The following is a 27444-nucleotide window of genomic DNA, read 5'->3' as shown; positions in this document are numbered from 1 at the left end:
AAACACAGCACGCATAGCATTGGATCTGCCTGTGTTGGCTATTATGCCTTAGCCTAAGCCGTATAGGGGGTCAGAAAACCTTAGGAATGAGACATCTGTATTAAAATACTGTGTCACAGTATAAAGGGAACACAGGGGGAAAGTACTTGAGGAGCTATGTGATCACACATTTGACCTGGGAGTTTGCCTGAAAATAGCAGGCTGGCTTCTTGTGCTCTTGGCAAGGCCTCCCCACTCCCATTCATTGAGAATCTTCATCTGTGGCACCAGCCTGCCTTTCTTGCCTTTCCAAGGCTCCTACTTACCTTGTCCATCTCTGAAAGATGCTATCCCGGAACCCAGTTCAGACCCAGTGACCTTTCCCTCTTGACTAGGCTCTCCCGTTCCGAGTGACTGGACCCTCAATTGACAGTGCTAGCTAGGTAATAATTGGCCCAGAAATGCTTTTCAGACTTTCAGAGTGGGTTGAAGAACACCCTTCCAGACATCAGGCTTAGCCCCATACCCTTAGGTACTTTGGATTGGCTCTCAGGGATGATCTTGGCCAGCAGGTTCAGCACCCTCCCATGATCTCCCTAATTTCTCTGCTTCATTTTTTACTGTCTCAAGGAGATGGGTTAGAAAAGAAGAGTCTGAGCCATGGGTAGGCAAACTAAGGTCCAGGGACCGGATCTGGCCCAATCGCCTTCTCAATCCGGCCCACGGACAGTCCGGGAATCAGCATGTTTTTACATGAGTAGAATGTGTCCTTTTATTTAAAATGCATCTCTGGGTTATTTGTGGGGCATAGGAATTTGTTCATCCCCCCCCCCAATATAATCCGGCCCCCCACAAGGTCTGAAGGACAGTGGACCAGCCCCCTGCTGAAAACGTTTGCTGACCCCTGAGCCATGGAGGACCTTCTCTCATATGGGACTCAAGGATACGGATGAATCATGCCGCTGAAAAAATTCCGCAATGTTGCTCCTTTGTAAACAAGGAAAGGGATGTTGCCTACATGCGAACCTGGAGATTGCACAGGTATAGGAGAGAGGGAGTTTTTAATTACACACACACACACACGCACACACACACACACACACACACACCTTTCCCTTATTATTTCTCCACCTTAGTTTGCCCTTTTCCCCTCCACATCATCACAGTTACTGTAATGTTAGCCCTTAATGCTGGTTTTGAATTATCAACATAACAAGCCCTGAAACCTTGGGATACTGTTGGGAGAAGAGCCACAACAGACGCTTTAGTGTTTGAAAGATATTTGCCTTCTATTAGAGGGAGAGAGACGTTCCTGGGCTTTCCACCATCAGCTAGAATCCTCACTAGAGTTCTAGCCGTCGCATCGCAGAACTAACAAGGAGGTCTACACATAAATCAAATTCAGCACAGCTTTCCCTAAGGGAATGATTTCTGCTGACTTGGGCAGGGTTTTGTTTTGTTTTTTAGGTTAAGCCCTGATCTGAAAAGCACCAAGGCCTATGTATCATTTGACGGAGACAAACAGCATATCCGAAGCAAACCCCATGTTACCAATATTGTGCTGATATGGTTCTAAATTGTGTAACAGGATCTTTTCTGTCTGCATCTTTTTTTTACAGGAGCAGCTACAATTCTCCTTGTCCTTACACTCCAATCCACCAATTGACACCAGACAGACATCTTGAGGCAGCCTGGCCCTGTAAAAGAAGCAGGCAGAGCTCCACCATGTGTGTATCTCATATTACTCAAGAGTTCCCCCTTTTCCATCCTCCCCCTTGACTATTAAGCTAACCAATAATAGCTGTTGGGGAGGGTATTTCCTAGCAACTGTCTGGAGCAATTGCAGCCTTTACCTTTATACCTATAAGTCAGCCAGTCATTAATGCCAGGAAATTACCTTCTCATTGGCCTATTGCCGTTATAATGAGTCTGAAATTGACTCATCGATTGTAGTTCTGCAAACTTGACAAGTCTACTTGAAGTTGATAAGGTTTCTTTTCCTCCGCTGATCAATTTTCACTAAGGGACTGGAGCTCTTATGAGTTGGCAGCCTCAATTACTGTGAGTAACCAAGGGGAGGTCAGGGACTTCATATCAATATTCCTTAATAGCTGGGGTTGGTGGAGGGTGGATGCTTGCCTTAATACCCAAAAATCTCTCTCCAGCCTTAAAAAGCAACCGTTTCCAACTGGAGAGTGGGGCGGATAGTTTGGAGCAAGTGTGGATTTGGAAAAAGTATGACAGAAACTGACAGAATGGGAGTTTTTGAAAATGTAAGCCGTCTGAAAATACCCACATACCCTCCATGCCCACTGTTGTGGACAGACATTCAGAAGTGTGCAAATGTGATTTTAAATGCAGCAAATAACAAAACAAAAAACGGCCTTGCTGTGTCTTAAGCCCATAATGTATACCCAGCTTTAGACTTCTGGTTATACTAAGTGAATTGCATTTTGGTCAGGATGTTGAATAAACTCACACTTCTCTTAGTTTCTCCCTAAGGACTTAGTATTGATTTCTTGTTTGCAGTGAAGGGGGACAACCCTTGCTAACAGGACTCATTTGCAGGAGAACTTGATGCTATTCAGTTTGCCATCTGGGGTGTCTGCATGCACTGCTAAGTATAGAGAATTTGGGAATATGTCGATCCAGTGCATGCATGGCCTGGCAGAAACACATTAAACCAGTGAATGGAAATGGTAACATTTTACTTTCATTTCCCACAGATTGGAATTTTATGTTTTCATGCACACTCTTAGAAAGCAAAATTATAGGGTCGTGTTTGTTTGGTGGGGTTTTTGTTGTTGTTGTTTAAAAACACCATTCTGTGTCAATTTAAACACTGAAATAAAAGTGTTACCATCTCTGGAAAAGGTCCTTTTCACTCAGGCGTGGGCCATTTTCAGCCCAAAGGCCACTCACCCACCTGGGAAGCCTTCTGAGGGCCACAGGATAGTAGCAGGCAGGGTCAGAGACAACAATGGGTAAAGCAAGGAATGCAGATTTTGTCTTTGTACAGTAGCCTATCATCCATCCATGTCAGCAAGAAGCATGATCAGGGTTCAATGACACATCCTGCTGTCAGAAACACTCAAGTGAGGGGAGAGATATCCAGGGAGAACCCTGTAGGGTCAACCTTCAGCCCCCAGGTCTGAGGTTCCCCACCCATTTAGCCTGATGCCTTGTCTAGTCTTTCGTTATTAGTAGCCCATGTTTTGCATTGCTTTCTGTCACCTTCAGCTCCACTGATGTTAAATTTTGTGGTGTGCATAGGATGGGAATTAGAAAGAAGTATAACTGGGAGGGGCAGCGCTAATGGGGTAGATATCTCCTGCATTCTATTGTGAACAAAATACATTAATACAAACCTTTTATTAAAAAAAGCCTTATTGTGACAAGGAGATATCATGGTGGGTTAAGAGAATGCACATGGCAGAGCAAAAAGTGAGTATTATACTCAAATTAATTTGGCTGAGCCTGGCACCGGGAGTGAAGTTTCTGTACAGCTGAAATACAGAAGTGACCTTAAAACAGAGATGGGGAAACTGCAACCTTCCAGATGATCTCCCACCAAACCTAACTTGAACACCCAATGGTCAAAGATTATAGGACAGACATGTTAAGAGGGCCACAGGATCCCCAGCTCAGTCTTAAAACATGTCGGAACTGAGCTGCATTCAGCTTTTCAAGCTTCAAGGAATTGACAGTTGTTTTCTACCTGCTGAACTCAATTAAAGGTGTGTATCTAGAAGCAGGAGTGGGTGTGGGCTTTTCTGCTAGTGTGAGATCTGCTTCCCCCTTCCTTCACAGAACAGAAACAGAACCTGGACCATAATGAAAGACATGATGAACAGACATTGCTTACAGTCAGAGTTGACATAGCTGGAATCAGAAAGGATTTCCCCCAGCAGGTGTCATGAACCTGTATTGAGGTCTCTCCACTTACCGTATTTTGAGTCATCATCTGGAGCTATTTGTCTGCACAGACCTTGTCTAGTGCACCTTATCACTCTAGTAACATGTTGAATGGATTAATTGATTGATTAATCTGTATTGAACTGATGTGCAGGTTATTCTGGTGTGAGGAGAGGTTTTTCTTCTTCAACTTTTGCTGGCAATTTGCACTAGATCTCTTTATCAGGCAGGTAGGCTAACTCTACGCAGACCAGGGGTAGGCAACCTGCGGCTCATGGGCCACACGTGACCCACAGGGGTAGTTTAACCGGTCCCCAAACTGAGCAACCCACTCAATGAGTCTCCACGCGCGGCGCTAAACTGGTGCAGCGCAGCGCGGGGACTCACTTCTGCGACGATGGAAATGGCATCTGCACCGCTGCTCACACGCGCCCACAATCCAGCCCACGGATGGATCTCCGCTGGAGTGAACCGGCCCAGGCGAGGTAAACCTTGCCAACCCCTGACATGGACCAATGCTGGGTCTCTTTTGTCACTGACAGGAACAAAGAAGGCACTGCTTTCTGGCTGATGCAGAATTAACTTCACAAAGCTGTCAAGCACAAATGTTGTGACTCTGTACCAGAGACCTGTCTGAACAACTTCAGGACAGTTGGGGTGTCAGGCCACTCATTCTTGGATTACCTGCCGAGTCACAGCAGTAATCCCCAGATCTGATTGGTTTGTTCTGTTTCTTAGTATTTGCTGACACATAGATTTTGCCCAATGAAGCAGACAGCTCCCAAGCACTTCAAAGCATACAAGGGATGAATCACCATGGCTACAGAAATCCCTCCTATAATGGGATGTCTACTTCGAACTCACCAGCCTTTTATTTGCATCTGACTGACACTAAATGGATCTCCTGCACAAGCAAGGTTTTTTTGTACCGAAAGTCACTCAAGTCAAGCTATATAAGGCAAATATAATATCTTGCTGGAGCAAGAAATTTTGAGGACACAAACTTGTCCACACATTAGAATTTAAGCAACAGGAAGCCTGTGCAATAGTTACTGCATAGTTGATGTGCCATGTTGGGGTCTGTCAACCAAATAGCTATACCTAAATGAACTGAGGACCACCTCTGCTGCATTATTTCCAGTCTCCAGAAGCCAAAATACATAGAGCAGTATTCAGTCAAGTTTTACTCAGAGCAGACCCACTGAAATGACCGTGACTCAGTTAGGACCATTAATGCCAATGGGTTTACTCTGAGTGAAACTTCCTTGAATACCACCCATAGAAAAACTGCAGAGTGTGGAGCTGGCAGTCATATCTGGTAATATCTTTCTATGGGGTTGCACCTAACTTTTATTATTTCTAATTAAGGCATTTATACCCTACGTTTCAGTTTCAAAAGCCTACAAGGCTTTTCACAAAACAGAACCAATAATGGTAACAGTATAAAAGCACACTTAAAATGCTACAGCTGATAAAAGCAGCAGTTAAAAAGATCTTAAACACCATTTAAAGCATGGGAGAATTAAGATGGGCTTCAGGTGTCTGACAGAAAACCATGATAGTGTCAAGTGAACATGACCAGGCAGTGTTTACTTTGGCCACAAACACTAAAACGGCCCCTTCAGCTAACAAAGACAGCAATGACTCCCCAAGATTGACTTGAGATGCTCAGGTCTCAGGCATTTAGGGCTTTGGTTTCGCTTTGGGATTTTCTGAAGGCAAGAGAGCAGAACTGAGCTTGCCATAGTGTACTGTGACAAAGGTGCAGGGATATGACTTTTTCTATAAAGTGGAATAGTTGATGTCCATATATTGTAACCCTGAAGGGAAATTAAGTTGAGACAGACATTAGTAAAGCCCAACAGTTGAGTTTTCATTCCACCTTAATCTCTCAAATGTACCACTATAATGTAGTGGTTGTCAACTGGTCATTTGTAGATTTAAGCTGCCACTGCCATTTTCAGTGAATGTGTGGAAGAGGACCATGCCAACCAGCCCCACCCCAATATTGCCACTTGTAATCATCAATCTTGCATAAACTGGTAAACCTCATGTCAGAATAAAAAGGGAATCGGCACTCATCCAAACTCTTTCTACAGTAAACATAGATAACACTCCCTTTAGCCATCCACATCTGAATGATCTGTCAATTACTTTAATAATGCTCTAACTAGATATACATCTTCCCACAAACACACAAATAAAATGAAAGAACACAAACAGAACTTTAAAAAGGAGATTGCCCAAACAGATATAAATGGGATGGTTGTTGCCTTTTAAATGTCTGTCCTTTTTGATCTGCCATCAAGAGACTACTAAGAGAACACCTCCTTTCCTGCTTCTCTTAACTAAGACCAGACTGATGTTAATGAGTGGCCTAGGAAAGTGAGACTCTAGCTGTGTCAAACTTGCAGTCTCTTAAAAGGTCCGGGCTAGCATTACATACTGTCAGCATTGTTAGATTTAAAACAGGAATTCAGCACACTGAATCATTACTACAGATTCCTCTAGGGCACTTTTTGACATCAACACATGTCTGATTCCCTACTCATCATACCACAGGAAGAATAAATAACAAGAATAGAGGATCTTGCAAGAAAATCAAGTACAAACTTTGGTTACAGTTCAGTTTGTTTGGAGCAAGGCAAACCATGAAGTCAGGTTTACACGTAACACCAAGACAAGCCATGGTGTAGCTCTCAGGAAGTGTGACAGCAGCAGGATCAGGGGAGAACTGAAGTGGTTGTGATTTTTATCACCAGGCACCAGTACACATGCTTGTTCACAGTAAGACATAGTCTGGCATCCCATTATGTGCAAAGACCATAGTCAATGACAACATTTCCAGCAGCAAAAGATTTATTCAACATCATGTTTCAATCATCTGAAAGTGACAAATGTAACTTGCATGTAACCAGCTGCAGTTTATTCAAACCATTTAATCTTTGACTTCAAACAGCTTAAAGCAGAAACAATAATGTCTAGTGAGCTTGGGTGAGATGGTTTGATGTAATGTGGCTAGCCTGGGAATTCTGATGTATCCTATTTATGGCTGAAATTACTTTCTTCTGTGAAGCAACACTGGTCACATACAAACACACAAATCTACTTACAAGAAGAACCTGTTTTTTGAATGCATGCATAATTTTACAAATTACTACAACACTGGAAAAAAATGCTGGAGAAGATAACAATGTTATAGAACACAACCTTATATTTCACTCTCTAATATTTTAAGGTCCTCAAGCAGTTCTCGGGCCAGGATTTGTAGATCTGCATTGCGGCTTTTTGACAGCATATGGATACGTGGAAGTGGCAGAGAGTCACGTATTTCAGGAGCTGACTTGATTAAAACATCTGGCTCTAAAACCACAGACTGGAGAAGCCGTAGAACATGAAGACATATTTCTGGATCTGGATCTAAACGTGAAAGACAAAACTAACTAAACCAATTATCATAATTTATAAAAGAACAGACTTCTCATTGAGCATAACAAATGAAGTTTTTCTACATCCAACTTTCTCATTTTCTCACTATTAAATGGAGTCACATCCATTGTCCCTGGCTCCTTCCTAATGTTCCTGTTGATTCTGTGCATTTTTTGGAATGTGTGAACAAGGACCAAATGCACAGTTGTCGGCATGTAAGCTATTCCACACAATTGGGAATCCTGTTCATGCAGCGTTCGGGATCACATGGAGGAGCTGGACTGGCTCCCCATTCAGACTTTTCAACAAACGCAGAGATCAGGAAGATGGAACTTGTGGGTACCATGACATAGGGGAGGCCAACAAGTAGAGCTCTGCTTTTTCCTCCCCATGCTCTAAGTTGTCTGGAGGGGCAGTTGTGAAAGGGGCTACGATGTTGCTGTATTATTTCCAATGTAGCATAAATACTTGCAGAACTACCAACTTGTACCTTTTGTTTATTGTTTACCAGGACACTGTTTTTCAACTGGTATGTTACAACACAAAACTAGATCACAAGCTACCGGGTTTCCAAAGCAATGCCACTTTGTAACAAACATTTGTTCATTTAAAATATTAATACAGTCGTACCTTGGTTCTCAAACAGAAAGCGTTCCGTTCGACTCCCGGTACCGTTAAAAAACCAAGCCGCATCGGACATTCAGCTTCCGAAAATCGTTCGAAAACCGGAACGCTCACTTCCCAGTTTCGATCGTTCGGGAGCCCATTTGTTCAAGAGCCAAGGCGTTTGAGATCCAAGGTACAACTGAAGCTGCATTTCTGGACAAAGTCCACCCAAGGCAGTGAACAATGTAAACGTGAAACTACAATTACATTAAAAACTAGAAAATTAAGAGAATAGAAAGATACATTAAAATATAAATTTAGGTAGTACAAAACAAGTGTAAAAGTGGCAGCAACAAATCAGAATAATGTTAAATAAAAACACATCTGCAGAAAGACACTTGAAACAAGTAGGTTTCAAAGTTGTTGTTTTTTAATAATACAACTGAAGCGCACAACTTTACACCCTCTGGTTCCACATAGCAGCAGCTGCTACTGAGAACCCTTGTTCCTAAAACCTGCCAATCTGACCAATCTTAAAGGTGGTCCAACAAGTCAATGACAAAAGCTTATGCAGGTTGAAATGGGCATAACCTGCCCCAAACCATTTCGGACTTTTGACGGTCAAAACCCACACTTGGCTTTCAGCCCAGAAATGTATCCGTATCCAATGCAACTGACACAAAATTTATGCAGTATACTATGGATGCCTAGCAAAAAAAAGCACCCAAGCTGCTGCATTCTGTACTAGCAGAAATGTCCAGGTCAACATGAAAGGCAACACAGAGTACATTACGGTAGTGCAGTTTCCATTACAACACCAAATACCTTTTCTCAGGGAAAAAGTGTTTCTGAACTGTGTTAGCTAAGGTCCGCATGAAACAATACAATATCCTCCCCGCAAAGAACTGGTGATGAAACATTTTGGGTGATTAAAAATATATATTAATAATTTAAAGACAATAGTCTGGATGCTTGCATGAGCTCATGAGTAGGAGCTGCCTATAAAAGCTGACACAATTTTAACAACCTACTGAAAATCTACCTTAACATCACTGACATGAACTGTACCATAGTATTTGATGTCATTTGCGTTCAGTCACTAACAGAAGCAACTGATAAGCCAGAGAGTTATTGTAGTCACATGTGTCATTAGAAGTATACTCACAGATGAACTATTCTCTATAATGGGGTTTAAGTAATTGAATTACCTCAATGCTAAACTGTTAATCTGCAATCGGCTATGGAAGTGTGGTGTGAATTCAACTGACAGGTGCTTGCAACATTCTTTAGTCATCAAAGACATAATTTATCAAGCTGACAAGTAACAGGTACCAAGTTCAAGTATTACTAATTTACAAGCTTTTTCATCATTCTACTCACAGTCATTATAACATTTTAGTATAATTTCATACAAGCAATATGTGAGCTGGTCACTGACTGCATGCTTAAACCTACAATATTTATGTACAAACCTGGAACGAAGTCTCATGAAATTCAGTGGCCCTTTTTTCAATGCAAACAAGCATATCATGAAGCTGAAATGCAGATTGCTGTCGTAGGGAGTATAAAGTTGCAACAGATATCTCTTTATTGCTTAATTTAAATGAGGTGGGAGGCTGCACTAGCAACAGGCTAAGTAATTAACAAGAACTGCACAGGTTAGGAACAATTGCGGCTGTGGTGAAGATTTGGCAGAGAACAATCAGGGAAATGGGTGGAAAGAGGGAATATTGGCAGTAAATCTCCCTTAAAAATAGACTGGGAAGTCCTGCTCTGAGGTATTTTCATTATTTTTCTGTGCTCTAAACCTCCTTTTACAATAAATTAAGGGCTGACACCAATACTTAGTACAGAAAAGAAGCTTCCTGAAATATATTTGTAGTGAGTCAGGTCTCATTGCTGCACAATGGGTAAGTTGTTGCTATGCTACTGAGAAATACCACACACCAAGCCAGCCCAAGCTGGTGGGGTGCTTCCCTTCTATTTGCTAGTGACAGATTATTTCATCACTGGGAAATGTAAGAGCTGATGTGAAGAAGACCCCACCAAACTGCACAATTTGGAAGTTTCAAGCATTTCCTCAAGCAATGTCCCAAATCTTATAAGGGTAGGTACCGTATATACTCAAATATAAGCTGACCCGTATATAATTTTATCACAAAAAACTGGGAAAACTTATTGACTCGAGTATAAGCCGGTTCACCACGCCACAAACCTGGTGGTGGTGGCAGCGGCAGAGGAAGAACAAGCAGCCTGAAAGGGCTCCTTTCAGGCTGCTTGTTCCTCTGCTGCTGCCTCTGCCGCTCGCAAGAGCAGGCATAGGAGCCGCGGTTGGGAGAGGCACAGCGCAGCGCAGCCCCTCTCCCAACCGTGGCTCCTGTGCCTGCCTTTGCGAGAGGCGGGCAGCGGCAGAGGAAGGGATCCTTTTGGGCTGCTCGTCCCTCTGCCGCCCGCCTCGCTCGAGTATAAGCCAAGGGGGGCTTTCTCAGCATTAAAAATGTGCTGAAAAAGTCGGCTTGTACTTGAGTATATACGGTAGCTGTGTTAGACACGTTTTATGACTGTATGCAGTGGAAATTAGACAGAATGCGGTGCTGAGGAGCACTAACAAAAAATGATTTGTTGTGTGTCAAACCTCAGAGGGCAAGTCTTGATAAAAATATTTGGAAATGCCTGGTCTATTGTATTACCTATGTGATTTACGTAAGTTCTGCTTTGGCGTTGGCTGGGGGAACAACACAGCTGTTTTGGAGGTAAGCAGGCCTCTCTCAGTAGTCAAGAATCAAAATTGAGAGATTTTCTGTTCTTTGAAAGGAAAGTCTCAAATCGTAACAAACAGTCAAGATGAGGTATGTCTAAGATATATTTTGCCCCGTGTCACATTTCTGTTCAATTCTGTTAGTCCCCTCCCATGGAGACCTGAAAAGTCCAAGCCCTATCATTCTGCAATAAGCCATAATACATTTTAACTTGGGATTGCTTTTAAAAGCTGGGTGGCAAGCAGATACTGTGTAATTTATGGAAATAATGTATTTAATACTTTTATAATAATATATAACACTTTTATAAATATTTATAGATTTTACCAATTGTTGATTTTAGAACGGATACATATCCTAAGACTGAATAACGGAGAAAGTTATAAATTAAATCAAAGTGAGAATCTAATAAATAAAATATAGCTGAAGCAGGAAGTTAACAAGGGCAGAATCATAACTTTTCCTTTTGCCCTTCAGGACACATGTTCAGACTTATCTTTCCATCAGCAGTTGCAGTGTTTTTGTTTTTAAGAAGATGTCAAGCCATTTAATTAAACAATAGATTACATCGAATAGTTTCAAGCAAGAACAGCTTCTTTGTTCTAACATTGCATTTCAAGGGCATGGTCTAGATCCTTAATTTTAATAACTGACTTTAAAAAACCCCAAGCTTGAAATTAATTAACTAATAGCTCAATCCTATGTACTTTTCTCACCATAAAGTCTCATCAAGTCCAATGAGTGGCCCTCCCCAGTAAGAGTGGACAGGATTTCAGCACTGCATAAATGAAGAATGTGTGATAGTTTTCTATATGCATAGGATAATCAACATACAAACCGTTTTAGCAGGAGTAATCCCGTTTATACAACTCATCCTTCCATTCTCCATTCTCATGCCTATCACATCTTAAGTTCCAAAATATGTCTTTTCTTACATGCTATACAAGGTGTTTTGATAAACAACAAGGAGCTGGTTTATTTCCATTTAGCTAATATACTGACATTTGTTACGTAGTAAAAACATGTGTAGCACAATCTAGTGTTTTGATAGAGGTCTTACCATTCAGGAGCCACCAGAGTAATGGAAAGAACCCTGGGCTTTCACTGATGTACTTCAAGCCTTTCACATTGATACTGACATTGTATAAGGACATCAGCATCAGTCTGTAAGAAAAGTTTAAAAGGGGACTGAGTATATGGATTTGCATCCCACTACAAAAGCTGCAAACCATGTTAAGAACACAAGCCTCAGGAAGCTTAGCACATTCCTCACGTTTAAAAAGCAAAGACTGAATGGATATATCAATATTAATATAATCCTGTGTGTTCTTTTTATTCATTTTGTAATAATGTAGTGTAAAGAAACCTGGCAGCAGTCAAATCCTATTGAACTAGTGGGGTGTTCATATGAACACAGCCTTATATGATCACACAACACATCCAGTGAAATCCTCTTAATTGAGGCTCCTCAGCAGATAGCCTATCATCCTGATTAAGTGCTTGTCCTCCTGACAAACAGAAAAGGGCACTTAAAAAAATTAGCCTGACAAGGCTTAATTGAAAATCCTGTCACAAATGTAACAAATTCCAATACAATTTTATCCTTCCTTCATTCTCTTCTTTTTAGCTTCAACTTTAACTTTATTATCAGCTTGTCATGTCTCTAACAAACGTATATGGCAAACACATCAATGCCTAACTCCAGCTGACCCTTCTTCACGCACAAAGCTGTGCCTCTCTCACAGCCAGACAGCCAGTATTAGATTAAATTAAACTTCACAATAAAAGATGTGCCCCATTCCCAAAATTCACTGCCAACAATGTTCCTGAAGACCCGTTACATCAGAACATAAACTAAACTAAACTACTTACAACGTTTAGGGCTGGGCGATATCTGGTTTTCAACATCATGATATATCACCAGCTAAACAATGTGATATATTGATATATCATGATGCCCCAAATAAGGATGGAATTATGTAGAGGTGAACACAACTTCATATTATTAATTTGCTGAGATACTTGAGATCCAAGATGGCTTGACCCCACCACCTCTTTCAATGTTCTTTTTGTTTTGTTTAAAAAAGCTTGATTTTTCTGTATCTCACATTTTTTTCAACTGACATGTCTTGCAAAGAGAATAGGGTCTCTAAATGTCAGGATTTTTTGAAAATCTGTTGTTGTCTTCCTTCTTCACATTTGTGAATAAAACTTTTTTATCCTTAGGTACTACAAAGACAACCTCTGGAGCCCTACATAAATAAAATTTATGCTGAACTGAGTATCCCTGATATCACTTTTGGATTTTTCAGCTATGGCCCAGGCCTAAGTCAAAAACTTCTTCTAGGTGCTACATTAGATACTCTTGCTGAAAAGTCTGCAGTGAGTAGAGACGGATCCCTTAAGCTCTTTCTATAAGCTATGGCCCTGAACCAGGGGTAGGCAACCTAAGGCCCATGGGCCGGATGCAGCCCAATCGCCTTCTCAATCCGGCCTGTGGATGGTCTGGGAATCAACGTGTTTTTACATTAGAACATGTCCTTTTATTTAAAGTGCACCTCTGGGTTATTTATGGGGCATGGTCTGAGGGTCGGTGGACCGGCCCACGACTGAAAAAGGTTGCTGACCCCTGCCCTGAACCATCAGACATATCTGACAGGCTCACAGGTACACCAGCCTAGTAAAGACAGAGGAGGTTCTGGAGGCCTGAAACACCACAGCTCTGCAAAAGGCCTACTGGAAAGACTAACAGCACTCCTGTTATCCAGCTCTACATTCCTGGGCTAAGTAGCAAGGGGTCAGAGCCATCATTAAAGATTTTTTTCTGCCTAAGCAGCTTGTTTCTCTTGGATTTGCTGCCCGGCTTACTCCATCACCTGTCCTACCTAATTTCAGTACAGAGGGGTCAAGAAAGGTGAAAGGCAGATTCATTCAATATGCCTTTTTTGTTTGATAAAGAGCTCTAGCTAAAACCCTGCTGTCTCCTAGGAGACAGGAAACAGACTGGTCCTGCAAGGAAGCTCCTCCTTTGGGAGGAAGTCATCAATCTTAATCCTGCCTGTTGTCGTGCCACATGGAGCAACTGCCAAGTATTCTAGTCTGTTATTCTGCTTCTGAAGGAGAACAGACTCACATGACATGCATTCTTCTAAAAACTTATGTCCACCACTTTGAAGTTCACATAATAAGAATATATATCTGAATGTTTGAGCAATATCAATAGAGTGAAATTCCAAGATTACACAAAGACAATAAAACAACTTCTACTATTCAAAATCTGTGCTATTTTTTTGTGAAAAGAAAAGCTTTTTCTCCCCCAGTTATCAGCTTTCAATCAGGATAGCAAACCAGGGCTTATCTGTTGTGAGGTTGAGAAGAAAATACTCTTAACAAGACTTTCCCACCATTACCTCAGATGAACAAGTTAGCCTTTCATTTACATTTCAGAAAGCCCAAAGCATATTTTGTTGAATTACATAAAGTCACCAACTATGCCATTATTTCTGAAGTGACACTACTCTTGTCAAACCACTTGTTACTGTTTACACAGCACTCTGAAAATATACACAGTGGATAAGTGCTATGCTCAGTCAGCTATTTTCAAAAGCCTCCAGAAATGTTTCATAACACCGCTTTGCTAAATTGTACGCTTCCTAAACCCTCAAACAATGAGATAATAAAATTTTAAATTATGCTTCTTTTGTTACAACAGGAATTTATTCCTTCCAACTTAATATTTTCCCTTAAAAAATAAACGGTTGAGAATCAACATGAAAAACAAAACACAGCTGTCATTACATTAAACTGATCTGCTTTATATTACTGAGTCTCGTTGGCTATCGTAGATTTTGCTCTCAAAATGCACTGGGAAGCCACCTTCACCATAAGAGTGGTGGGTCCAAAAATATTTTCAGATTCTGTTGCTAGTATCTGCGCCTTTGGTCTATGTTCTTCTTTGGTCTCTGATACTTCTGAGTCATGGTGGCATCTGGTCTTAAGCCTTTGGATTGAATGCAATCCTAGGGTGAGGTGGAGAGGCTGAGCCTTGGATAATTCACCTGCCCTGTACAAACTAGTATGGCATCCACATTTTCTCTTTTTCCTAACATTTCTGAACAAGCTTGACATAAAGGTGGATAGTATTTGAATTCATATGAAATACTTCTCTGGTATGCTTTGTAGTGTGGATTCTGCCACTGGCACACCTGTAATATGACCTGTGGTCCCTGCTACTATTCCGACGGGGGGGGGGAGGAGAGGGGGAAAGGACAAGGATCTGCCATGTTCAGGTTGGAGATGCTATCTGAAGCAAAGGGAAAAGGCAGCAAAAAAAATACCTTGCATTCCACCTTGATAGGCTTCAAGATGCTTCAGTCACTACAGATACAAATTTTCTTTCCCACATCATGTTGCATCATTCCACAACCTCTGGTTGCGGGGCTATGGCTGGAGTGGGCTCTATCAGGGCCTCGAAGATTGTCTATTCAGCAGGTGCTGGGCCCCCTATGTAAGATGGGGATTAGGCAGAGAGACCTCAGCTTTTGCAACTCTGTTTTCTAAATCTATTATCCAGAGCAGAAATGTGAAAATGAAAATAGCTTTGATGGCGATCGACTCAAATCTTTCTCCAAGTTAGGAGACAAAATGGGAAAAGAGAGGAAATCACATCCTTCTCCAGACCTTCACATTCATTCCTGCTTATCATATTCCAGAGGAGGGCCATATCGTGATACAAAAGGATCTCTTGCAGTGTCTGCTGTTCAGTATCATTAACCCATGTAAAATTATGTAACATTTCTTACAGTGCAAGGGATTAATACTTCTTGATATGGTCTTTCAGTCTGTTTATCAGTAGTATCAGTAGATAACAAAACGGATTAAAAGTGACGTAGAGAAACATGGCTGTGCTTTGTGTTTTCCTTTCAGCTGTTTGTTTTGTAGGGAACTGAGGGATTGGTTATGGTGAACTGAAAAAGTAAAGCAGTAAAAAATACTAACAGAGGGAAACAGAGTTTAAACATATTCTGCTAAGCTGTTCAAAGGGCAAAGCTGTCTGCCAAAGCAAACAGCCTGGGAGTTGATTCCTATTTCTTCAGCACCACATTCTATCATCAACTGCTCTTATATTTGCTATACTACAAAACTATACCCATACTTTAAAAAATGTTCAAACGTTTTAAAAAGGTATCTCATTTTAGTTATCTCTTGAACTATAAGTTTTCTGGGGCAAGAAAATACAGATTTATGACCAGCAGTAGTTCTGTCTAGAAATGCTAACTTTCTAAGTGTTTTACAAAGCCTGGAGCACCATCTGGTGGCCATCCTTTGTGACAACATATAGAGACAACTGAAATTTATATGGCGTATTTTCAGTAGCAAACAAGACAAAGCTGGATTTTAATGTATTTGGAGCTACAGACTAAGGTACAAATCCTCAATCTTCCCTGCCTAGGAGTTACATATCTAAACAGCTTATTAAGGAAGTAATACAGAAAGCCTCTTTACCCATTCATAAACTCTTGCACAAATGTGTTTGGTTTGCTGCTCCTTCACCCAGCAAACTGACAGAGGCACATCTCTAAGGACGTCAGTTCTGAAACTTTCCAGAGATTTGGATTTGATCTTTTGGGCTGACTGCGAGGCTCAAATGCAAGGATGGCCAAAGTACTTGCTATAATTTTATCCCCATGTTCAATATGCTATGACATCTACAATGCTTGTAAGGCAGATGCTCTACTGCTACAACGCTTCCCCCCAGTGGGAAGGGTCAAGGGGAAGAAGTGAATAGGACAGTGCACACACAACAGCAACACCAATCCAGTGCTCCTGCCAGTACATTCACCCTGCCACTTCACCCATCCCACTCTTCTTCCCCATAAGCAGCAGCAACACAGCTGTTGGGAGGTCAGGTAAGTGCTGCTGCCACACCACACCATCCACTAACGACTGCACCCTGGAAACCCATTGTCTTCTGTCAATAAAGATGACTTGCCCACTCTCGTAGTGTCTTCATAAACCTTACCTGGGAGCCTCTCTCATGTTACTCATGACCAATGTTAGTACACTCAAGAAAGCAGAGGCATTTGTATGGTAGGCAAGTATTATTATCCTCCATACTAAAGATACAAAGGGAGGGAGGGGTTAGGGGTTAAGTCTAACAGCAGCTTACCTAAATTATAGACTCCCCACTTAACAACTCATTTTAGTTCACAGCACTTTAAACATTCGACCACGCTATATATCATTCTTGACTATATTAGATTGTTAAGGCAACAAGTTTCATTCTAAAAACATCCAATCATCATACACTTTAAGTTTTGTGCAGCATCCAAGCTTCATGTCTCCCAGAAGTTGCATCATTGTGTCCAACAATACTTGATTTGAATTAACTAGGAATTCACGACCACATGCTAAAGCAGCAACATCTACAAAAGAGAACACACACACAAAAAAACCATAATTTAAAGAGAGAAGAATTCTTATTCAGCACAATTTTGTAAGCTAACAGCACTACTGAAAATTCTGTACAGTAATTGTTGGGAAGGCTATGGGAAGGTTATTTCTAGAAAATAATCCCCCACAAGACAACAATAACGATGTGCTGGTTTTGGGTGCTATGTTTCACTACAGCATCTCCTAGAGATTAAAAAAATCGAGAAATGTTGTAGCTATGGAGGAAAACCATGGGCTGAGAGGGACAAATTCTGCAGAAACCTGAAATATAAGCACAACCCACTTCCTTATCAAGCGTAGTTGTAATGAGTTTTTACAAATGTTATTATGTAAAATAACACTGTTTTTGCAAATATTATGAACAATAAAGTACATACATAATTCAGATACATATATAAATGTATCAATCACACCTGACTAAAGTGTATTTAAGTATTATTTCACTGTTTGTAAAAGTTATTACAATCCTCACAAATGCAAAAGCCTACTTGAGGTATAAAAATAAATAACAAAAACATTACAATAATGTTTACATTGCTAATTTATATAAAAATATTCCTATATGTCCCCCACTAAAGAGTAGTATTGGGCTAGGTCTTGCACTTTATTATTCCAGTAGACTAATAGAGGATAAACAGATTCCACTTTTCAATACATTAATTATATTTTTGTCTGCCTTCCTTTACTCTTATGAAGTTTGTTAATTTAGCTTACATGGTTAAGGCTGTTTCTGAGGTTATAAAAAGCCTGTGTAGGATTTGCATGCCATGGACAGCTTTAATTTGAGCGGTGAGGGTGTCCCAGCTGCTTCACAGGCCTTTTGCGAGCCCTGAGGGATTTGCTTGAGTGCTGGGAGAGAAGCAACAGGATAGCTTCCCCATCACTTCATGGTTACAGGATACGCTCTTAAGAACATAAGACGATCCTGCTGGGTCAGGTCAATGACCCATCCAATTCATCATCCCGTTTCCACAGTGACTGACCAGATGCTTGTGGAAAGCCTTCAAGCACTCTGCCTACTTCCTGGGTAGAGAGAGAAGGATCTGTGGGGTGTGGGTGAAAGATACACTTTTGGATAGAGACAGAAGGATCTGCGAGGTGGGGCAGGGAGATGTTCCTGTATTGAGAGAGGAAAAGAAGGATCAGCAAGGTGGGGAGCAAACGATGCTAATGGGAGAAAAAAAGTATGTACACTGGGGTGTGGGGGAAGGGGAAGTATGTATGTGTAGCTTTTTGTATGTAGTGTGAGTGACTGAGACATATGTTTCTAGCCTGTATATATGTGGTGTTTCCATGCACTGGGCAGTGCAAGTGAGTGTGAAGTAGAGTGAATCTGTCACAGGGGCAACGTTTCCCTAGTTCTATTTAAAATCATGCATCGGTTTTATTATCCTACACATAAGAAGCAATTTACAGTGGTACCTCAGGCTAAGTACTTAATTCGTTCCAGAGGTCCGTACTTAACCTGAAACTGTTCTTAACCTGAAGCACCACTTTAGCTAATGGGGCCTCCTGCTGCCGCCAGAGCATGATTTCTGTTCTCATCCTGAAGCAAAGTTCTTAACCTGAAGCACTATTTCTGGATTAGCGGAGTCTGTAACCTGAAGCGTATGTAACCTAAAGCTTATGTAACCAGAGGTACCACTGTACTCAATATTTGTTCTCAAGCAGGAAGTCATTAATATGGGGAAGTCAGTTTTGCTAAATGCTACAGCTAAACTACTAAAAGTTACTCTGAAGTATATCAGCTCAGAAAAAGTCTTTTGAAAGGTAGAAAATTTAAAAAAAAAATGCTAACTTATATATGATGTGTTTCATTATTCCTATGACATTCCAGGACAAACTTACTTGTGACAATCCCTGCCAAACCTAACACAAACTGACTTTCATCAGAATCCATGTCTTGCTGTTTGATATCTTCACTTAATGATCGCACAAAACTCTCCATAGTCTGTCCAGCAATGCTAAAAAACTTTATAGCTTTACTCTGAAAATTCATAAGGAAAAATTACTACTTTATGGTTATGAACTTATGAGTTTTTAAATAATGGTTAGTTTTTTTCAGTAGGTAAAACTCAATGGCACTATGATACTGATCTGCACAGAACATTACCAAGACTCCTCTATTAAGACAAATGTTTTTCAGTGACTTTAACTCTCCTAGCAACTGTAGCAAGAAGAGTTTAACTTGGAAGATAATGTCTACAAACACTATGAAACTAGGCATCAGATTAGTAGGATTCCAACATATTATTGAGATGTCATTTAGTGCATACATCAAGAATGTAACCCATGTTCAAGAGGAGCAGCAGAACAGGTGGTTTCACCTATGTACAGAGCACAAACATTTCCAGATGTGTAGCTGTGTTAGTAGCAAAAACAACAAAGGATCCTGTGGCACTTTATTTCCTTTCATTAGTTTATTCATTCTTGAGATTTATATCCTGCACAAGAGGTCCTTGGCAGGTCACAACTCTATAAAATATAATCTTAGAAAACAGAAACCTAAATCAACCTGCAATGCAGCCTTTCTCAACCTTGGGTTCCCATATGTTCTTGAACTACAACTCCGATCATCACTGACCATCTTGTCTAGGAATGATGGGAGTTGTAATCCAATAACATCTAGGAACCCAAGGCTGAGAAAGGCTGTGCTAATGTATTCAGATGGCCTATCCAAAGGCCCAGAGGACAAGAAGCTAGTTCCAAAAGTTAGATTTATGAAAAACTAATAAATAATATCAGGGCATAAATAAATGTGTGCCATAATATATGCCACTAATCTCCTTGTTTCTGTGCAGGGGACAGCACCTCAGATAAAGAAAGAAAAAACCCCAAAGTGCATGTGCCAACAGAGACAAGCTGCTCAGGTTGTGACAGAAAAAGCAACAAGGGAAATGTATTATACCACTTAACTTCAAAGGAATTCAAGGTGCCATACTGGGTCATCTATCCACCTGTCCTCCTAATTTAAGCTTCACAACAAGACAGGCCAACATATAATATAACCAATTGACACCCAGTAAGCTTAATGGCAGGGTGGAAATTTGAAACTGGGTCTCCCTAGTCCTAATTTGATTATGCTAACCACTACACCATATTAATATGCTGCAGCAGTTATTGTCTTACACATAGCTGTTGAAAAAAATTTGTCTTACACATAGCAGTTGGGAAATTATGGTTTGAGCTGGGTAAACCTAGCACATAGACTGAATTTGTCATATATAGTTCATTCACAGATTACAATTACTGTGGGTTCATACATTTTGTATTTTCCCTAAGGAATTTTATTTTGAAGTCTGGATATTTATTCGCAAATTAAAGTGACTTACAGTGGAATCCTATACACATCTACTTACCTGGTTGCTGATTTGGTACCAGGCCAGGTTCAAGTTTACTGTGTAAATTCACAAAGCCCTAAAAACATGAGCCCAAAGTCCCTTAAAGGCCACCTAATTCCTTATGCACCTTGATCACAGAGATCATGTGATGGGACATTTTTGGTGGTGTCCTTTACATCTAGTTGGTCTTTACCAGAGACTGAGTCTTTAGTGTACCAGGTCCTGCTCTAAGGAAATCCTTGACAACAGAAGTCTGGAAGGAGTTATCACTGCCTTTCAAAATACATCTTTGAAAACTTTACTGTTCACAAAGGCATTTGGAATAGGAACTTTTAACCACTTTTCCTGATGTATTGGGAAGTTTTTAATGTTTTATGTTTTACAATGTTATATATATGCTGTAAGCCGCCCAGAGTGGCTGGGGATACCTAGCCTGGTGGGCGGTGTAGAAATACTACTACTACTACTAATAATAATAATGTAGCAATTTTAGTGTCTCAATCACAGTAAACAACTGCAGATTGTCAGCTGCTATATGGACATTCTAATCAGAATGACACAAAAGTAATTTTTTTTAAAAAAATGTTTGAGTCAATGCTGTTATTTGTGTATAATATGTAACAAATAAAGATCTCTGCAGTCAGTGAACTTACACTTCCTAGAATACTTTTAACTGCTTCTTCATTGCTAGAGATACTCCACAACAACGTGCAAACTGCAGCACCCATTTCTGTACAGTATTCAGCTTGCTGCAATAATTGTTGCTTTGCCTCATTCAGCTGCTGCCGAACAGTTAATTTTTCCTGAAAGTAATAAAGCTAATATGTGATTCATATTGGATTATATCAGACCGTTCTAATTAGATTTCTCAATAAGTTCCAAAGTCCTCTGAGCATTAAACAAAAAACAAAAAAACTTGGCTCTGGTGAAGTAGATCTGCTAAGATTTAAATTCTTCCTAAACTGTGGAATTCTCTCATATTTGCATACGTAGAAGACTTCTTGCTTATTTATATTTACATTTACATTCCATTTTCCTTCAAGGAGCTTGATATAGAACGCATGACAAACTTAAGCATATTCATCAGAATTTCATCTCGCAGCTTCTATGGGAACATTACACTGTCATAAGCAGAAGAAAAGAACAGTCTGGATAATTATATAAAAATAGATAGCAGCAATGTTCTCAAACAAGTATTATTGGTAATATAAGCCACAATTCTAACAATGTCTACTCAGAAGTAAATCCTAACTGCATTAAATGGGAATTATATTATAATAGTTGGTTGGAGCATGGTGCTAGTAATGCCAAGGTTGCAGGTTTTATCCCCTGTAATGAATATTCCTGCACTGCAGAAGGTTGGACTAGACCATCCTCATGGTCCCTTCCAACTCTACAATTCTATTCCTAATGTAAATTGCGTTAGGATTACAACCTGAGCCAGGCAAAAGATATGCTTTCCATTAGTGCAGCTCCCTCTTTGGCAAAGGGGCAAGCTTTTGTCTTTGGTACCACAAGGAGGTTTGGAGGGAAACAGAACTCAAAAGATTTGTTAGATTTCTCCTGAAAACTCTTGCCTGATACATCTTATGTAAACTAGTACACTTTTGGTACAATTGTTCCTCTATCAGCGTGGTAAAAATGCATTCTCCATGTGAAGATGGAGTTACAACACCTGCAAATAAGCTATACAGAATTTAAAGGTAAGTGTGCATGGGGCTGCACATAAAGGAATGGGGAGGTGGGTGAAGCAGAAATAGCAGACATACCACAAACCTTGTCCAGAAAGGAAAAATGAAAACAATTCAAGAAATTACACTACAGAATTAATCCTAGCTAGAAAAGATCCAGTAACACTAAATTACCGCATTTTCCCCTCTATAGGACACACTTTTCCCCCTCCAAAAATGAAGGGGAAATGTGTGTGCATCCTATGGAGCGAATGCAGGCTTCAGGAAGCTCTCCGCAAGCCTTCTGAGTGCGGTGGAAGTTCCCGCTGGGCTCCGAAGGCTTGCAGATAGCAGCCTGTTCTGGGGGCGGGGGAAGCTTGGGCTTCCCCCATCCCAGCCCCGCAGCTAAAAACAAAGCCGTGCGCAGCTTCTGCCGCCTGGAGAGGTTGCGCGTGGCTAAAGAGGAAGCCAAGACAGCCAGTGGGATGGATCCCGCTGGCTGTCTTGGCTCTTTGGGGCTGGGGAGGGGGTGGGGAAAATGCTTTATTCCCCCCCCCCTAAAAACTAGGTGCGCCCTATGGTCCGGTGCACCCTATGGAGCGAAAAATACAGTAATTGAATCATTCCTGTGATATGCTAGCATGAACATAAGACAGCAAACCAGCAGGAAAGTCCTGTATTGTAGGTTAATACATGAAAAGTACAGAGGCAAATCCCACTAAAGTCAATGGCGTTTACTACCAGGAAAGTGACTGGAGGACTGTAGTCTAAAATGTCAACAAAAGTTGCGATCAATAGTTACTTGGAACTCTCACTGAGCTCAATGTGAGTTGACATATGTTACAAACAGCTATGTTCTGATGGACCTCCACAGTGCTACTTAGAGCAGTGTTTCCCAACCGGTGTTCCGCGGCACACTACTGTGCCGTGAGACATTGGCTGGTGTGCCGTGGGAGGGAGGCGGGCGAGTCGGGCGGTGAGAGGCGGCGGCGGCAAGGATCCGCGTCGAGCCGGGGGCGGCTCCGCGGTGGTGGTGCCGAGCGGCGGGGCAGCGCGTGCAAAAGGGAGGAGCGCGAGACAGCGGAGGAGGAGGAGGCCGGCATGTCCGGGCAGCAGCAGCAACAACAGCAGCAGCAACTCCCGGCGACGGCTCCTCAAGCCCCGCCGCCGCCCCCTCCTCCGCCCGCTATCGCCGCCACCACCACAACAGCCGCCGCCGCCTCAGTTGCCGCCGTCCCTCAGTCCCTCGCTCTGCTGCCTCCTCCCACCCCCAAAGCTTGGAGGTTCCCCGGCAAGGGGGAGGGAAAAAACTTTCACTTTCGTGCGTCCCTCCCGGCGTGACGCTGCGCGCTGACGTCACGGGGCGGGGCTTTAATGGTGGTGTGCCGCGAGATTTTTTTTCAGTAAACAGGTGTGCCGTTGCCCAAAAAAGTTTGGGAAACACTGACTTAGAGCATCTGGAACCCTTAGTATGAACCATATATCCTTAACTGTTTCTGAACAAACACTCAGGATTGAAGATTTTTCACAATGTTGCATCCAAATGTAGCTTTAAATTTTTCAATATACTGTACAGCTGTAAAATTGTTTAAAAGGTGGAACTAACCTCTAAGTAATTTTCTAGCTGGCCAGAGAACAATTACATCAGAGATGGAAGAGGTTTCATGACAGAGGCAAGGAATAACCCATCATGGGAAGGAGGCCAACTTTGCTTATTCTCTGATTCCCATAAATATATGAAACTTTCATTTCAGTTTTTTATATTCTGGGAACACCTAAGCAAGAGTCAAAGATGCTCTCTCTCAGAACCTCTGTTTTACCAGGAACTCTGAATGTGCTCTGAAATCCAAGAAAATACTCAAGCAGGTAACTGGCTAAATTAGATAGTCTCTACTGGTTTTATTTGAAAATCTGTATGCGAGACTGTTGCCTTCCTTGTTTTCCTACTACAATTCTTTAGCTTCATTGGCATTAAAAAGCAATTCTCCATAATTTCTCCCTGGAATCTTTTTCAAGTGATGGAAGGCATAGATGCTAATGTTATCCCTTGTTTCCTGAGAATATTACACAAGATTTTGGGAAATTCCATATTCACAGAACTCTGGAAAGATCAATCCAAAGCTTCTCTTTTGTTTTTTCTTATACCTCGGCTAGGTCTTTGCAGCAGGGCTCAGAAACTCCCCAAGCAACTTGTAGGATGTTACAGGCTACCATAAGACAGAATGAACCTTCTTTCATACCTCTTTTTGCAGGAACCTTTCTACAAAAAGGGGGGGGTGGCCAGTACGGAAAAGCATGCCCCCCAACTGTCTCAACACGTATGGACGTTGCACTTCTTCCTACACTTAGATGGAGCTAAGTCCCACTGAACTTACCTCTGAGTAGGCATGTTTACGATTGCCCTTATTGTTAGAGGTATAGCACAATTGTGTATGTAAAAAGAGTGGGTTTTAGCTAATAATCTACCTACCTTTCTTTCTTTCATACAATCTGCTTGGGCTGCTTCTAAACGGGCTTTATAATGTTCGCAATCCATTCTTAATTGCTCCACTTCAATATCTTTCCTTTCCACAACTGTAAAAAATGGAGGGCTCAAGTAAAACAATAAAAAGAAGAACAAGCATTCTCAAATACAGTGGTACCTCGGGTTAAGAACTTAATTCATTCTGGAGGTCCGTTCTTAACCTGAAACTGTTCCTAACCTGAGGTACCACTTTAGCTAATAAGGCATCCTGCTGCCGCTGTGCCGCCACCGCACAATTTCTGTTCTCATCCTGAAGCAAAGTTCTTAACCCGAGGTACTATTTCTGGGTTAGCGGAGTCTGTAATCTGAAGCATCTGTAAACCGAGGTACCACTTTACTATAATGCACATGTAGCCACTAATCGGTAGCAATATAAAATGTGGCTAAGTGAAAAAGCTCAGATTCTGCCATGAGAAATATATAAAGAAGGTGCTGGAGAGAAGCAGTGAAAAGGCAGGTGCTTAACCCTTTTCCTGCCAACCATTTCTCCGCTCCAAATCACTATTCCCTCCCAAAGCTGTTTTTCCCCAGGGAAGATTTGAAACAGAGGAGCATCAGACAAGGAAAGGATTGGGCATTCCCTTATCTCTCTGACATTTTGAAATCCTCTTCTCACCCAACCACAAGCATTTTCTTTAGGTCAAGAATGAGTTAAACGTTTCTATGTCCTATCTAACTTGGACCTCGATTATTCAACTTTCAGTTACTTCAAGAATATTCACCACCACCACCACAAACTTAAGTTGTTCGCTCAAAGCTGCTTTTATGGCATTAATGATTTTATAGCATTAATGACAGAACCTAAGAACTCACTTGTTTCAACAGCATCCAATTTCTGCAAGTTCTCCAAGATATCATAATTCAGTATTTTGGGCAAAATGTCATGTAGCTGCATCACTTCAGTAGTCAGCCTCTCCAAAGCTCTCTTTCTGACTTTAACAAATTCCCCTTGCGTCTCCACTTTCTGTAACAGAAACAAAAACTCATTATCTTTTTCTCTGCACTTACTATTTACCGTATATGACATGTTGGCCACATTCTAGAACTGTTTTCAGCTTTTAAGACCCCTGAAATTTCTTCACCCTCCCCCCCCCCAACTACAATAACCACAGTCCAACCTAAGTTTCCAAGTCCAGAAGTCTACATTACAGGGGTGTTGTAAACAACTATTTCTCAGTTCTGAATGACAAATTGAAGGCACCATCTTAAGCACTAGCAAAAGAACCCGGATGCCTCAAATTTCAGTCCATGACTCCAAAGCCACCACGCACCAAGGAAAATGTTCCAGTCATAAAGTTTTCGATAACTTTTGACCCTCCAAAAGTTGTCAGGACTACAACTCCCACCAGCCCCAGTTCTGTTAACTGCTAGGCCTGCTGGCCTCTGTTGTCTGTGACACAGACAGGGGAAGAGAGGGGAAAGAGCAGAAGGGCGTATCTGACTCCATGTTTGGGCCAAGGTCGCCCTTTATAAGGAGCTGGAGGCTGCACCCACAACTGCCCTTCTCCCTTTTTTTTATCCCCTCATTTAAGCTTGAGAGCGCGCGGCTATCCCAACGTCCCCCGGTGTGTTTTGTGGGGTAGAGGCGGGAACAGGACAGGGGACGGAGGTGCCTCAGAGGCTGCTGTGAGGAGGGCGAAGAGGGGCTCGTCCCTCATCCCCGCGCTCAGCGCCGGATCCTAACGGAACGAGAGCAGGCCGAGGCGCTTCCTTCGTCGTCCTCCTGGGCCGAGCCCTCGCGCTACCTGCTCGCCCTCCCGCGGGCAGCACGCGCTGCCTCGGCTCGCGCGCTTCATAGCAACGCCAGCCAGCCGCGAAGCAAGCGAGCGAGCGAGCGAGATAGGAGTCCCTTCTGGCCCCGCCCAGCTAGCCCTCCCAACGCGTGATAGGAGGAGGGTGGGGAGAAGTGGGTGGGGTCACGCACCTCGGAACTTCCGTTCCGAATTCGGAAGCCGCCCCAGTCCAAATTCTCGATGGTGTCCGCCCTACGCCTTTCGCACCTCTGTGGCGGAGACCCCATACTTAACGTTGGAAGCTCGCGCATAAAACCATAGAGATTAATTTCGAAGAAACCCTTCGCTCCTCCTTTATCAGCGGCGAGCTCCGTTTGGTGGAAGGGTGAACTCAAGCCTGAGAGAAGACGGGGGGGGGGGGGAAATGGCACGGGAATGTGAAGCAGGGGATAAAATTGAGATTCCTCGCGATGCGCGCACAGTCTGTGAAGAGGGATCATAGAAGTGTAGAGTTGGAAGGTACCCAAGGGTCATCTATTCTAGCCCAACCCCCTGCAATGTAGGGTGATGCAGTTTACATGAAATCGGTTCTGTATAGGTTAGCAATAAAATAATTTTTGTTTCTTTTGTAGTATTTGAGTGAAGATCCGCATCTGCGACATTATCCTTTGCCAACAAAAATCGAACAGCTAGCTGCCTTTACGACCAGCCCCAGCTCTCATATAAAGCATTGCTCTGCTTTCCTTTGGGCCATCAGTGAGGCCGGGGGGGGGGGTCTTGTCGCCTGGGCAGCCCAGGGCCTCCATGCACACTGCCCGGACTTGCTCCCCGGAGAGGTCACTTCTGTGCTGCTAAAGTAGCGGTTTGACTTCACACGCCCGGAAGCATACTCCAGTCCAGATTGTCCCTCGAAACAGACGGATGCCAGCATTGCAGTGGCTGATTCGAGTGTGGCGTTTATTGCACCTGTCACGTCACCCCTATTTACTCGCCTTGAACTAAAACGCCCTCAATCTTTTCGCAAAGGTAAAACCA

The 27444-nt window shown here is 42.1% G+C and overlaps 1 protein-coding gene across 4 annotated transcripts; it reads right to left on the bottom strand.

Annotated features, from left to right (window-relative positions):
- Window positions 1–6735: 6735 nt before the first annotated feature.
- Window positions 6736–26735, bottom strand: HSF2BP (heat shock transcription factor 2 binding protein). Of its 4 annotated transcripts, none has more exons than XM_081197213.1 (8): window positions 26601–26735; window positions 25490–25640; window positions 24623–24726; window positions 21136–21285; window positions 18990–19128; window positions 16996–17113; window positions 11749–11852; window positions 6736–7314 (listed from the first exon to the last, which is right to left on the bottom strand). In XM_081197213.1, the coding sequence occupies exons 1-8, from the start codon at window positions 26718–26720 to the stop codon at window positions 7106–7108; spliced, it is 1095 nt and encodes a 364-aa protein (XP_081053339.1). In that variant the 5' UTR covers window positions 26721–26735; the 3' UTR covers window positions 6736–7105. The 4 variants fall into 4 exon arrangements, with proteins under 4 accessions (XP_081053339.1, XP_081053340.1, XP_081053341.1 ...); XM_081197214.1 differs by lacking the exon at window positions 26601–26735 and adding an exon at window positions 26422–26576; XM_081197215.1 differs by lacking the exon at window positions 26601–26735 and adding an exon at window positions 26290–26423.
- Window positions 26736–27444: the final 709 nt, after the last annotated feature.

Source organism: Podarcis bocagei (genome assembly GCF_964188305.1).
Source record: "Podarcis bocagei genome assembly, chromosome: 6".
Taxonomy (NCBI): domain Eukaryota; kingdom Metazoa; phylum Chordata; class Lepidosauria; order Squamata; family Lacertidae; genus Podarcis; species Podarcis bocagei.
Note: the sequence above shows the minus strand (reverse complement) of the source record. Positions and strands in the feature narration are given on the sequence as shown.